The sequence below is a fragment of the Lutjanus erythropterus genome, chromosome 17 (genome assembly GCF_056507025.1).
Source record: "Lutjanus erythropterus isolate fLutEry1 chromosome 17, fLutEry1.hap2, whole genome shotgun sequence".
Taxonomy (NCBI): Eukaryota; Metazoa; Chordata; class Actinopteri; order Lutjaniformes; family Lutjanidae; genus Lutjanus; species Lutjanus erythropterus.
The window spans coordinates 17813135-17827830 of NC_139333.1; the positions used below are offsets into that span (position 1 = coordinate 17813135).

The following is a 14696-nucleotide window of genomic DNA, read 5'->3' on the forward strand; positions in this document are numbered from 1 at the left end:
AAACTGTTGTTGTCATGTGAGGCTCCAGAGGGGGGTTGCGCCCCTATAACTCCTGACCGACCAGCTTGTTCTTCACACTCCATGACTACTGACTACTTAACTCTCCCTGTGGCGACATGGTCATTATAGTCCAACAAACTCTGACTCAGTGCTGGCTCCCCAGTGGTAGAATGACCTTCCCCCTCTGCTCAGGACGGTACAGTCACTCTTTATCTCTTAAACTCACCTCCCTTATGACATAAACAATGCTCTGACCTAGGTCTTTGACCAAGTACATACAAAGTCATTCCATAAATACCTTACCATATACCTTCAATACCTATTTGTTTTTGGAAACAAATTGTGAACACAATATTGATATATTATTGCATTTAGGTTGATATGAAACTTGTTGGCAAAAACTTTTCTATACATAAAGTCATGTCTTGCCACGATGCAAATATAAGTCTAATATTCACCCTCTTTTAGCTGTGTTTTTGGTCTCTACCAACTCCTGGTGGAAACATCTGGCTCTTTAGCTGCTAAATGCTGCACTGTGTTTGCCAGCTAGGGGTGCTAACTGTGCCTGTCTTCTGTTTGTTGCTGACAGGTAGTATACAGGAATGTTCAAGGTTTTTTGTTGCAGGCCGGAGAGATAAACAATCAGTTATAACTCACTTTAAAGCTGAGGGGAGCTGCAGATTCAGCTGTTAATACTCCAGCATGATCACTATGAGAAACCCCTTTCACACTGTCACATTGTTTATACATTGTCATTTCATACAATGGTACTATAAATCAATAATCTGTCGTTCACTTTCCTGATTAATCTATTAGTTATTTGGTCCATAAAATATTGAAAAATGTTGATCACTGTTTCCTGAAGCCCAAGATGATATCCTCAAATGTCTTGTTTTGTCTACAACCCAAAGCTATTCAGGTTAGTGTCACAATCTGGAACCAAAAAATGTCTAGATTTGAGAAGCTGAAATCAGATAAATTGAACATTGTTTCTTAAAAAATGGCCCGAAACAATTATCATAATATTTAGCAAGTACTTTAATAGTTGATAACTAATCAGTTAACTGACTAAGAGTTGCAGCTCTCATAATAAAATGTTGATTATAACTGTTTTTAAAAACATTTTTATTACTACAAGGTCTCTTTTTGCAGCTAAAAAAACAGTTTTTATGTTCTCTACCAAAACTTATTGGAAAGAATTTAATTGATACCACTACAATAAAAGTTGAAAATGAATTATAGGGTTGACAGAAAATCCTCATTTTCCATCTGGCAGTCAGGATTTTTCCCTCTTAGGCAAAATAAAGTATTCCCATTTGGATACCTTACACTGCAATAGGCATTCCTACAATCTGCTTCTTTGGCAGTATTTCACTATAATTGACTGATTGCTGTACAGTCAGCACATTATTCTCAAGTATCTCTCGAATATAAAAGGACCTCCCGTCCTACTACATCTCCCACCTTAAACCACCCACCACGAGGATGTGCATGAGACCAGTGTGACTGTATGCATGAATGTGTGTGTCTGAGGCAGATCGGCCAGGTAGCTGAGCACTCCTTCATCCTGTCAGGGGGGTGCCGGTGCCCTGGCTTTGTGCTTGAGCATAAACTCTGAGCAGATGGTGTGAGAGAAGAAGAGAGCAAGGACTCGTGATCAGCCACACCCCAGAGAGGCTTGCTTGAATCAGAATTAAAGACTGTAATTACTCGAGTTATGTAAGTATGTATGTGACATCTATACACCAAATTCTTTGTTCACGGAGATCTTATTAACTTTTCTCCAATAATTAGCTTTTGTGTCATATATGCACAGACTCTGCGAAGTGCCAAATTTGATCTGTGATGTCTCTTTATAGAACGAAACTCATGACTGACAAAAAGACAGCCGGTAATTAACACGGCCTGCACAGATGTCCTGTCCTTCATGTTCCAAACAAAACAAACAAACAAACAAAAAGAAAATCCCTAAACCGCCCCAAAATGAATAAATTAATGAGCAAAAAAACCTTAAAACAACTGGAAGGACATGTGGGAACCAAAAGGAATGGCTGAAAAAAGTACCAAATGCTTGAGACTGACCATACGGATGAGATTGGGTAATTCTTTGGGGAGCTTTGTCAGTTTTGTCAGTCACACATCAAAACGTCAAAGACATCTTGGCGTTAATTTGTTTTGATTGTACAGCTCAACAAAACGCAACACTGAACTTGCCTTATTCATTTTGTAGGTTTTCAAAATGTCGCTTTTAACAGATTATATAACAACGCCTGCATACATGGCTACATGTGAAACATCAACAGGTGCGCTTTCTCCTCAGACAGAGGATTATCTTGCCTTACGTAATGCTTTCTTAAATAACTGTTAGGGGTAACAGGCAGCGCCGAGAGGAGGTCGGTGTCTGGGTGTAATGTCATCCTGCTGTGCTTTGGGGTGGCAACAGGGAAGCGATACGGCTGCCTGACAGTGGCACCCACGCATGGTAATTGGTCTGACAATCAAGCCACCAACAGCCCTTTGGTCGCTGTGGTAGAACAAGTGTCAAGGAGAGTGACAAAGGCACCTTAGGGGGGCACAAACGTGTTGTCTGGTGTGTTTTATGCTCTATTCCACAGCCAGACAAATTTAGAGGGGAGGTGAGTTCTGCTGAGATGCATTGATTTCAAACAATACTACAACAATGGGCACTTTTTACATTTAATAGTACTATTTGCAACAAGCAACAATATTTGTATAATTATATGTCACATACACATATCAATCAAACAGCTATTCTGTGTACCCAGAACAGGAAAAGGAACAATCAGATGTCTAGATTCACCTTTAATGAGTAAACAGAATCAACAATCAAACAATCCTAAAGCCGCCCACCAATCAAAAAAATATTTCTATTCTTGTTCCTACAGTTGAATGTTTGAGCTTCAGTGTGCAGAACGATGTGAGCACAGAGTTTGATGCTATATTTAATGGCAGTTTTCACATTCAGCTGCTGAGGGAGGAAGGTTTTGCTGTGCTCATTGAAAATCTGAAGGATCGGCCCTACGAGCATAAGTTGTGACACTGCAAACAGTTTTGAAGCCACGCTATGGCAACAGCTGCACATACAGATGCTGCAGCTGGTATCTTCTTCAAATTTCACCACTTTTCTCCTTTTGAGGACTGTGTGAAGATGTTGATCAATTTGACTTTTGATTTTTTGAAGAACACAACTCAATTTTTTTTTTGCACTGATATAGAATATTGTAATTGATGTATGTATGTATGTATTAATGTGTAAAGATCAACAGATTATTGGTTTTAGGCCCTGACAACTGCCTGACTTTATATTTCCAAACTCTTCTTTTAAAAGATAGTCATATGGTATCAAGCATGATATAACAGCTGGTAAGCTATGCATTGTTGTCTCTGAAGTGTTGTTTTTTTCGCCAGACATTTGGCAGATGCCATAAGTAAGCAGGGATGAAAAGAAAAAAATACTGTGAGAATCGCAGATTCTGCTTTTGATTTTGATGACGGAAACTGAAAGCGCATTTTCACCCCCCAGGAAAGATATTGGGTTGTGGGTTGAATATTAAAGGATTAATAAAGCATATAAAAGTTCAAATAGGTGACCGTGACATGTTCAATTGCGAAAGATAACCTAATCCATCAACCCTCAAGGTTTTCTGTGTGCGAGTGTGTATTTTGTACCTCGTCCTGACTGCCCTCACGCAGGTTGTAGGTGAGATTGTTGTGGATGTCGGTGGCGAACACACTGCCATATTCTGGGTACAGTTCCAGCACCTCCCTCAGGCCACGCACACTGATATACTGGAGGTCACAGTAGGTCAGCGCCTTCACGTCAGCATTGGTCTTGATCACCTGGTCTGTTCCAGGCAGGTCAGAACCAATCAGGTCACCTTTTCCTAGAATCACAACAAAACATCTCAAAAATATATATATAAAGACCTAACATAAAACCATAAATCTAACATATTGACTATGATACCAAAAAACACCAAAATACAGACCTAATATCGCCAGCACCATGCTGTCTTTCAGCACCTCCAGGGACCCGGAACAGACGAAATAGTTAGCATGCAGTGCGTCGCCCTGACGGATGAGGTACTCTCCAGGGACGCAGAAGGAGGTTTTTATATGTAGGGAGAGTGAGCGCAAGCATCCACGACTGGCCCCCTTAAAGACCGGCAGCTGGAGGATGTCCTTATTCAGATGCATGGCGATGTCGGCGCGCAGCTCGTCAGGGAAATCGTGCAGGAGCTGAGGATGTGTGACAGATGTAATGAGGTGTGACACTGATTGGTAATTAGGGAATGGACTGTGTTGACACCAGTTGGCCTCTTTTGAATTTCAATAGGAAGTCAATTGCTGGTGCTCAGGGAGCCATGTGTTGTCAAAGATCATAAACACACAGATTGTAGAACAGATATTAGTGCTCATGTTATCTAAACATTGCCTTGAAGTTTCTGAGGACAAGCAGCACCATGTACAGAAGTATTACATGACAACAACAATGAAGGGGACTCCTACCTCGTTGGCATCTATACCATTGTTGACAGACCACGTGGTCTGGAAGTACTCCAGCATGCGTTGTTTGAGCTGCTGGGGCAGACGGTGGACACGGATGAAGTCTTTCAGGTCCTTCATGCGTGTGTGGTAGAGAGAACGCCGTGAGTACATACGCTGGATAATGGCAGTCACATTACCGAAGACCAGGGCGTGCATCAGTGCTGTGTGACGGAAAACAAATAGCATGTAAGGCAGTAAACAATTTTAAAAAACAAAAGCTGAATATTTGTATTTCTGGGCAAAAATAATACAAAGTGAAATTTCCTTCTCATGGCTGCTTTTGAAAAGATAAAAAATTACACAAAAAGAAAAATTTACTTTTTAAGGTGAATTTACTTCTCTATTATTACATGCCTACTTGTTATTGTTTATGTACTTATTGATCCATAGTAGGGCCACAGTAATTTACAGCTTTGTTTATATTAATGTTCTGACAGGCAGTCTGAATAAAAAAACACATAAGGACACAATAAATATCTTCTGGGTTGTTGCACCAAAAATTGCCACCTCAGCTAAAATAATCTGTTTATGGGTATGTAAAGATGGCAACAAGCTGTGTCTTAAAGGCCAGCCAAACCATCCAACCCACTTCCCGCTGAATTTCTTGCACTGGCGTGCCGAACAGAGGCACTACTATGCCAGGACGCCAGAGGGAGAATGTACCCCGGTGTCAGACATACCGCCGACAAGCATGGTGCAGATGGAGAAGATCTTCTCAGCATCGGTGTTGGCACAGACATTGCCAAAGCCCACACTGGTCAGGCTGCTGAGGGTGAAGTAAAGGGCAGCAATGTAGGAGCTGCGCACTGTCGGGCCGCCCACCGTGCTGTTGATGTAGGGTGTCTCCAGACGTTTGCCCAGCTCATGGAGCCACCCTTGAAGGAGAAATCAGAGCATGAGACAACAATGTCCAAAAGTTGTGATTCATGTTATCTTTGTGTCTGTGTGGCCTCCGTCAGCTCAGATCTAGATGGCAGTGACAGGATGAAGCTGCAAATCCTGCTCTGAAAGTGTGTGTGTGTGTGTCAGAAAGAGATTTCCAGCAGTGTCAGGAGGCTGGCATGTCAGTGCGGGACATGGCAGAATTAGATTGGCTCCTCTAGGGATAAATAAGGCCAAGTGTTAATTAGCAGGTATGACCTAACCTCCTTAAGTATGCACAGTCACACATACACACACACACAGGATGCACAGCAGTGTGGACCAGCTGTTTTATTTGGCTGTATCCTACAGTATGTCACAGTATGCATGTTGCTGTTTATGGTTTTTAAAAAACCATATCTGGCTGCTAAGCTGCAGGATTAAACTCGTCACTTCTTTGTCGTCATCTTGGTGGTAATAAAAGCCCAAACATGGTTACATTCTGCGATCTGATTACTCAGCTTTATTTATAGACTAGAAAAGCCCATCAGTTTTTGATTATGGGTTTTGATTGTTCTCCATGTCGAACCATTTTCAAACAGTGACACAAACAAGACATTAGTGAGCGGCTTCCCACCAGTTATTTTTTATATCAGCTTTTGATCTGGTTTCAGACGGTCCTCATTAGAGCGTCAGAGTACGGTGTTCTCCACCATCTGACCACTGAGCAGAGCTAGACGTCTCAATAGGTGAGCCATGACTATTTATAGCTGAGTGGGGACACAACGAATGTCTACTCACGGTATTGGACAAATCTAGTCTATCGACTTATTTGTTGGAATTTTTTCCTGACATAACCCCCACGTTAACTGAATGAAGTCGGGATGTGCAGCACTGTGCTTAAAGGTTAACTTTGGTCTTTTGTTCAATACGGACCCTAGTTTTTCATGTTTTTATGTCTAAGTGACAAATGAGGACAAGAATTTTTGAAATTGGTCCAGTATTGAGGGAGACTGCTGCAGCTGGCAGAAGTGAAACTAAGCTAGAAAGTAATCCCCCTGGATAACTGGGCACTATCAAAGTATATCCACTTGAGACCTTTTTTTACAGAGTAAGATACATTTTGTATAACTAGAAATAGCTGCTTTATTGCTCTCATCTAACTCACCTGATTTAACATCCTCATCATCACCTTCATTCAAACGTAACAGATATAACAGAAAACTCATCTGTCCACTGTTCCAACAATCGCTGATTCTGGTTCTTTGGTTAATTCACAATTCATGTGAAAATGTCGGGAGAGGAGCAAGAGGGAGGTGTGGATATCAGAGAAGCAGTGGGGAGGAACGGCATGTACAGCCAGAATATTTTCACATCTACATACCTCTGTGAATTAAGGGTTTATTTTGGCCAAACAACCAGAGTTGGTGACTGTTGGAATGGCAGACAGACAAGCCAAGACATTTTTAGTGAGATTTATTGAGATTTAATCAGCTGAGCTTGATGAAGTAATGATGTCAAAGGTTTTGCAAAGGGTGTCTGGTTAGTTTGGCGAGAGCAATAAAACAGCAGTTTCAGGTGAAACAAAATACATCTTCCTCTTTAAAAAATGTCCATGTCTGTAGCAGTCTTTTCCATAATGCTGTCAGACACTTGCAGACAATTTCAAAAAGTGTTGTCTCCATTAGTGACTTAGTCCCACAAACAGGGAAACAGGGTCCACCTTGAAAAATACCAAAGTTACACTTCAGGTTATGAAATGAGCTGTTTAATAAAATATCAGATTAGATTTATTTCCTGTCAGAAGGCACAGTGATAACAATGAACAAATTATGACAAATGGTAAAAATCATATGGAACTATTACTTCATTGGAGAGCAAATATCATTTTCCTGCCCTTCCTAAAAACCTGACCTTTATACTCCAGCAAGGCCTTAACCAGACTCACCAATGTCCCAGGTCTCATTGGTCTCTATCTCCTTGCGTCCAATCATGTACCAGATGCAGGCCATCCAGTGTGCCAGCAGGGCAAACACAGACATCAGTAGGGTCAGCACCATGGCGCTGTACTGGGAATAGCGATCCAGCTTCTGGAGCAAACGGAGGAGGCGCAGCAGGCGCACAGTCTTAAGCAGGTGGACCAAGGAGGTCTGGGCAGGCATTGTGACAAAGACAAGGAGACAGACAGTGAATCCCTCAGCTTTGTATCAGGAAGCACACTTTGAGTGTACATATACTACATATACACAGCTGAATATCACAGCTTGGACAAGCAGCGACTTGTTTTACACAAACAAATGAGCTTATCTGTGTAAAATTCCCTATTTAGGGAGTACTTGTCACACAGGCAGTGCCACTACAGGCAAAGGTAATGTATTTTTTGTACCATAACGCATCAATTGATGCTTACAGTATGTCAGCAGTCACAGAGGGCATATTATTGTCCAGCTGTACTCACCACTGTGATGTTGAAGGCATACAGCAGGTCAAAGGGCAGGGCAGCTACCAGGTCCACAAAGAACCAGGTGGTGGCGTAGTGAATACAGATGGAGCGCGACTCATACACCACCTGCCCTGACTGGCTCACATAGCTGGTGCGGAAGTTCAGGATAATGTCTGTAAATAGAGAGGTTGAAGGTAATTTTTTTCCCTCAGTAACTAAATGACAGTATATTCACATTCATATTCATTAAACTGGCTGAGAAAATGAAACAAACTGCATACAGTTAGGAAAGATGACAAGTGTAACAAGCTCAGACTCAATCTCAGTGGTTCATTCTTTATGACATATACACAACACAGCTGGAATGTGTCATTGTTTTAAGGCATCCATATGAATCATTGAGTGAGTTTTCTAGACGGATCATCTAACCTCAGTGTCAGAATGTGGCAGGCACATTACAGGCAGACCTCTGGGTGTGCGTCTGATGAAGCAAAACCTCATCTGTCATCCAAGCTGTCGATATTTGGAGAGATGATGGCTCATCACTCAATACACATTTCAGTTAGTAGATGTTACAGCAGGGTAAGATGATGATGGTGGCAATATATTATATTCCCTGAATGTTTTTGGCCAGTGTGCCTCATTCTGAGTGCTATATGACACTGTGTGCATTTCTAAATATGCTTTCTATCAATTACTCATGAGACATCAAAAGATAAATATTAATTACAACAAATAAACAAAGTCTGGGTAGCAGAGGTGGCAAAAGTACACACATTCTTTACTCACGTAGAAGTACAGCTACTACTAAGTAAAAGTGCAAAAGTGCAGCCTCGCTCAGTGTAGAAAGTAACCCTCTGAAGGACATTTCTACCGACTGTTTCTGTGCAAAGCTAACTGAACCTTGCATCATATCAATATGATTCAAAGACTATTACATTTAAACCATTCTAACTTAAAACAAAAACATAATTTAAAAAAACATACTGAAAATAATTAACATTAACTTTGCTCTAATATGCAAATAAGTTTTCAGTGTCAGCAACAGAACTTGAAATATAACGATCAGCACATTTCAGATATAATTAAGCCATTTTTTGTTAGAAATCCTCTCATCTATACAGACTACCAAAATCTTTTGTTCAGCCTCTGCATAAGCTGGTTCTCAAAGTTCTTTGAGTCAAAGTGTGTCGTTTCGGATCTAAAAATCAGCCCCGTCATCTTTCCTGTGTTGTGCTCACATGTGATATGCGACAACGGACACACCAATGGGGCTTGCAGTGGAACAAAATAAAAATAATCAGCAATGCCCCTCAAATGTATTCAAGTAAATAACAAGACTGTTCTGAAAATGAAAGGAGTAGAACACACAGATATTTATGTAAAAAATGTAGGGAGTAAAAGTAAAAGGTTGTAGTAGTAAGGTACAGATACCTAAAAAATCAATCCAAATACAGCACAGTAATGAAGCATTTGTGCTTTGTTACTTCTCACTTCTGCCGGGTAGTGATCAAGGGATTAAAATGATTTCTCCCTAGCATAGCTGGTGTCCTTCCTCTTTGTGCCAAGTTGTGGGACTTAGCAGTCTGACATGAAGTCCAAATTAACCCACTATTCATCTACACACCATTGCACTGGAGCACAGTGAAGTTCAGCCCCAATTCATCCCTTGGGTGCCTCTCTTTGGTGGTTGACCAAGCATCACCACCTGGGAGGAGTCCCTGGAGAGACCAAGAACATCCTGTAGGGACTACAAAGCCCAGGTTGCCAGTAACTGGGGTAGCTTTCAGGGGAAAAGGAAGGCAGGGTGCTCTTGTTGCTCTGTTGCCATAGGTGTCAAGAAAACGGAGGGTGGAGGAAATTATGTCACCACATAAAAAATGTTTTTGAAAGTAGAGATGGCTTGACGCCACTTCTTCATGCCCAATACATGTCCTAAGCTTTTAATACAATACCTAGCTTAACCCAGCCATCTAAAAAACATCATGCTCAAATTGTGAAACAAATATTCCATTCCCATGATGGAAAAAATACATAGCCCACAACATGACTTAGTTATGCTGCTGCTTCTTTTTATTTAAACTTTTTCACACGCTCAACTTTTAGAAGCATTTTGATTGATAGCACCATTCAAACATTCAAAATAAATTTTAAATAAATTGCATAAATTGTACTTGGCTGTTTTGCTTTTTCTTCCTCGTGCTTAAAATAACTCCACACGGCTGACATGATGACAGCGCTGCTGACAGGACTCGCTTACGTTCATCTACTGTTCATGTGACACATGCTGCTCATCTGTGCTGCTGGTGACACATCTCACTTTATGGTATGTCTGTCAAAGCTCAGTTAAGCATTTATGTGACAGTTTAGGCTAATGGATTGTGGGATTTTACTTTTTTTCCCCTGACATCCTATACAGTGATTGTAATGTAAGTTTGTAGTGTGTGCGCCCCATGTACTGAGGCTGTCAGTCCTCTGCAGTGGCTGCTGGTTCGACTCCCGCCTGTGGCCCATTTGCTGCGTGTCATCCCCTCTCTCTGTCTGCCCCCTTTCCTGTCATGTCTTCAACTGTCACTATGATTAAAGGCAAAAAGCGCCCCCCCCCCAAAAAAAAAAAATCAGGAAGCCATCCTAACTTCTTCTAACACTCACCTATAATAAAGAGCATCTCCACTACGATGTCGCTGACGATGGTGGAGCGTGCAGCTGTGACGGTGTCATCGTACGGTGTGAAGCTGACGTTGTAGGGCACAGTGACAGCCACGTAGAAGGTGGCCAGCAGAATGAGCCAGTCCCACAGGGCTTTGGATACGCTGTAGTGGAGCAGAATGAAGCGCGACTTCTGCACCGCTGCCACCTTGTACTCCGGTATCGAGGGCTTGTCAATCATGCTCTGTAAAAGAACAGGTAGATTTAAGTGTAAAAGTGCAAAAAACATCCATCACACACTAACAGCCCCTTGAATTTCAAGCTTACGGTGATGAATATACAAAAGCACATTAGAGAAGCTGCATAAATGAATAACTTGATAACCAGATGGTCACGAGGTGGAGTGCTGTGAAAATAAATGTTAATCAGACAGACATTGCGGTGCCAAGATTTTGCAGAAACAGACAATATAAATGTCAACACCCTCTCTTGTGCTGTGACCGCTGATGATTCAGTACGGTAGGCAACTCAAGTGAAACAGATATGGTAACGCTGCTGGTTATCTATTCTTGACAGCCTCCTATAGACAATGATTAAGCTTTTAAATGGCCATACATTAACAGTACAAAGTGACAGAGACAGGACTGTGGTCAGTGAGGGGTAAACTTATTACCAACACTGACGCCTGATAATTTCATACATGACTTGGCCTTGGCTTGACTTCATCCCTCTAAATGCCATTAGTGCTTTAAGTTTCAGGTGGTACAATACAATGGCAGAGGAGCCATTATAAGGAAATGAGGGGAAATAGAGCCATCAGCTACTTTTATTTTTGAAAGTCACTAATTCATTCCCCTCATTTAATTTTTTATTGAGAAAATCCAATTGCAGAAAGTATGAATTGCTATTGCTGATGAGGTGGGGAGTCCATTCGGCAAGTAATGAGACTGCAGCTCTCCAAATGGGGCCATGCACTTGGCACATAATAGCCTTAACCATGTTTAGGAGACAGGAGGAGAAGCTATTACCTTTGACAGCGGCGAGAGGGAAACAGAGAGGGGAGATAAATGAGCAGTAATCCATCCAAGAACAATGTAGCCACTTCACAAACAGGTGTGGGCAAGCAACAAGGAGGCTGGTTAATGAAGTCTTAACCTGAGATTTCCATGTAAGGGCTTTGAAGCTGGCTGGACAGACTATTTAAAAGTAATTGGGAGAAAATGGACAACCTTTTCATGTACTTGAAAAAGAAGAGAAATGCCAGAGAAAAATGACACACACCACGGTGTGAATGAAGGATCAAATTGTTCCTAGTGAAATGTCTGTCCGTACAAAAATGTTCAAATTGATTTTGGCTGCTTGACACCGGACAATTTCTGGTCAAAAGACTTATCACAGTATGTATCCATCAGAGGCTTTTCACGGCTTCCTGACAATTGTGACCACAGTGGAAAATCTAGAAGAAAGACCTTGCTGACTGTCATCAACATCTGTGACTGCTATAATGATAGTTCAAGCTATGTCAGCAAAAGCTGGACTGATTTTTTTTTTTTTTAATTTGCCTTACATCACAGAGGTCAGGACGCCCAACCGACCTTTAGTACTCGAGGCGGTCAGCCGAGCACATCCCAATGATTAGAAAAGAAAAGCCCAGCGCTGCAGGGACACATGGGACTGCATGTCACACAGCTACAGCTGGTCTTCGCACTTCATTAAGTCACGCTGTAGCCCAGAGCTTACTGTTCCGAACTACATCACCCAGCATCCTTTGGGCTTTAGCACTGAAAAAGCCTGTCCTTGATGGAGACGAGGATACACGCGGCTTACCATGTGACAACAGAATCTAGACCATTGCAGAGGATCCACAGCCTTTAATTTATACCCCAAAATAAAACTTTAAGACTTTTCTCCCAGTGATTACTCTTGAGCAACAATGCAGCTGGAGTGCAGCACAATAAAAACTGTTGTACTTAATATGTGATTGTAGGATCAGTACATTTACAAGACCTTGCGGTGTGATCTTAAGTTTCAACAATTCAGTTATAAGTACAGGCATTATAAGACATGACCTCACGCAAACTCTTATGAAATCAGAATAGGGTAAAGTATTGAAAATCAGTGATGCGACAATTTCCCATTGCTTTATGCACATCTTTGTGTCTGATGTCTACACAAAGGCTTCAGTGCTGTCTATAATATTGATACCTGGTTTTAAAATGCAATGTGTATTTGGATAAGTTATTGAGATAAAGAAACACATGTTAATGCAAGGTGTAAATGCTCTGTGACTGGAATGTGATCAGATCTGCCTAACCACATCTGGAGGTAGTCTGGTTTACACTGTGTTTGCATCTTAGATGGGTGTAAACTTAATCCAGATGCAGTACAGTGAGTAAACTAAATTTATTACCTCATCCATGAACATCAATTCTGCCTCAGTCTTGTCAGATAGATTTTCATCTGTAATAGTGGTTATTTAACAATGAAGACAATGCCCTTCATGATCCTATGCTACTTCTGATGTCATCAAACTATGTTTTTTGTTGCTGTTCTAATAGTGAGAGAGGTCGCTAGTGGCAGAACTTACATATTGTGCGTTTAAGACTTTTTTTTCTCTTATTCAGAACATGTTGAGGACAAAAAAAAACTCTGAATTTGTTTTTTTTTTTGGGGCAATTTGTGTGGGGTTGACCCACACCTTTGGGTAAAATGTGCATTTCGCCTACACCTAGTGGCGTTATAGTAAGAGATAAAAGATAAACATGAACTGTCTGAATGTGAGTTTGTGAGTGAGTGTACAGACGGCAAAAACTGAGGGAAAGCACGATGAGAGAGTTAAGGCCTTGGACACAAACTATGAGTTCAGTATTTCACAGTCAGTCAAAGAAATATTTTGCATCACAACTTAAAAAACGCCTCCAGATTGCACTATTTTTCTCTTCCACAGCCCTTTGACAAGTGCATTAAAGTGAAAAGAGGCAAGAGTGGCTCTCCCCTGGGAAATGCTTGAAATCAAGTCTGATCTATTTGTCAGCCAGTGTTCCTTGGATTGGTTACAGTAGCTGATACACTCATGGGTAGCATCTTAACTGCCAGAACAGACAAAACAGTCAGAGTGTTTGTGTTTTTGTGAGGAGCCTTCGGAGCGAGAAAAATTCAAGCTGAAAATGTTTTTTTTTTTTAAAGGAGGTGATGTGTGTGTGGTAGACCATTTAAAAAGTATGCAACCTCTGTAATCTGAAAATAATTGCACACAAAGTGCTGTGGAAATATGCACATTCTCAAATCAGACTTCCTTTTGTAAATGATATCTCTCTGTCTGTGTTTTTATGGTAATGCACTTATTTAAAGATTCATGTGTGTCTATATGTTTTCCAGCAAAAAGAAAGAGCACCCCCTCTTTTCTCCCTTGCCTGGCAGGCCGGTGGGCCACAAATAGAGATCTAGTCAGAGTATATCTGGCTGGCTGTGGTGTGGAGGCAGAGGATGACATTGTTAGCTAACTGCTACTGAGAGACAGACAGAAAGACAAAGTGAAAGAAAGATAGAGGGGGACAGACAGAGAAGAAAAACAGAATGGGAGAGATATAGTCACAGTCAGAGTGGGAGGATGGCAGTCATAGGAGAAATGTTTTTATCCATTACGTAAGTTAAAGCAGAAATACCACAATGTAAACATACTCTATGAGTCTGAAAAAATATGTCATTGCAATTATTTTGACTCATATTGCAATTGTGATATGACTTATGATATTACAGGGAATTATAATTCTTACATAATTATTCTCATTCTAATTCAAAAACACATTAAAATGATTATGGTGTGATTTTTGCAGGAATCGGTAACAAACAAAGATGTTTTCATGAAGCTGTAGATTATGATGTGTAGGTCAGAACATTTCTGCAGCACCAACAACATTTTATTTAAACACATTTTGCCTTTAATAAATATTGTACTTCCTGTGATTCGAAAACTTCAAGTATCAAAACAAAAACTATGCATTATGCAGAAAATGGTAGTGTTGTAATATCATAAATTATATTATTTGTTTTTTTATTACTGATGCACTAGTGTGTAATTCAATAATATTTCCATTATGAAGTCAGAAAAACGTTCTAACATTACTGTATATCGTAAAGCCTGTTTGTTTTTTTTAAATATTCGATGACAAAC

General features: G+C 40.8%; 1 protein-coding gene across 1 annotated transcript in view; it reads right to left on the reverse strand.

Annotated features, from left to right (window-relative positions):
* Nucleotides 1-14696, reverse strand: part of LOC146312068 (voltage-gated delayed rectifier potassium channel KCNH4-like) — a 62399-nt gene that overhangs the window by 11493 nt on the left and 36210 nt on the right. Inside the window, exons 5-11 of the mRNA XM_084740424.1 lie at nt 10526-10766; nt 7889-8046; nt 7379-7580; nt 5250-5444; nt 4531-4730; nt 4011-4260; nt 3691-3905 (exon numbers count right to left, since the gene is read on the reverse strand). Coding sequence (XP_084596550.1) covers nt 3691-3905; nt 4011-4260; nt 4531-4730; nt 5250-5444; nt 7379-7580; nt 7889-8046; nt 10526-10766 — 1461 coding nt within the window. The remainder of the gene's footprint in view (nt 1-3690; nt 3906-4010; nt 4261-4530; nt 4731-5249; nt 5445-7378; nt 7581-7888; nt 8047-10525; nt 10767-14696) is intronic.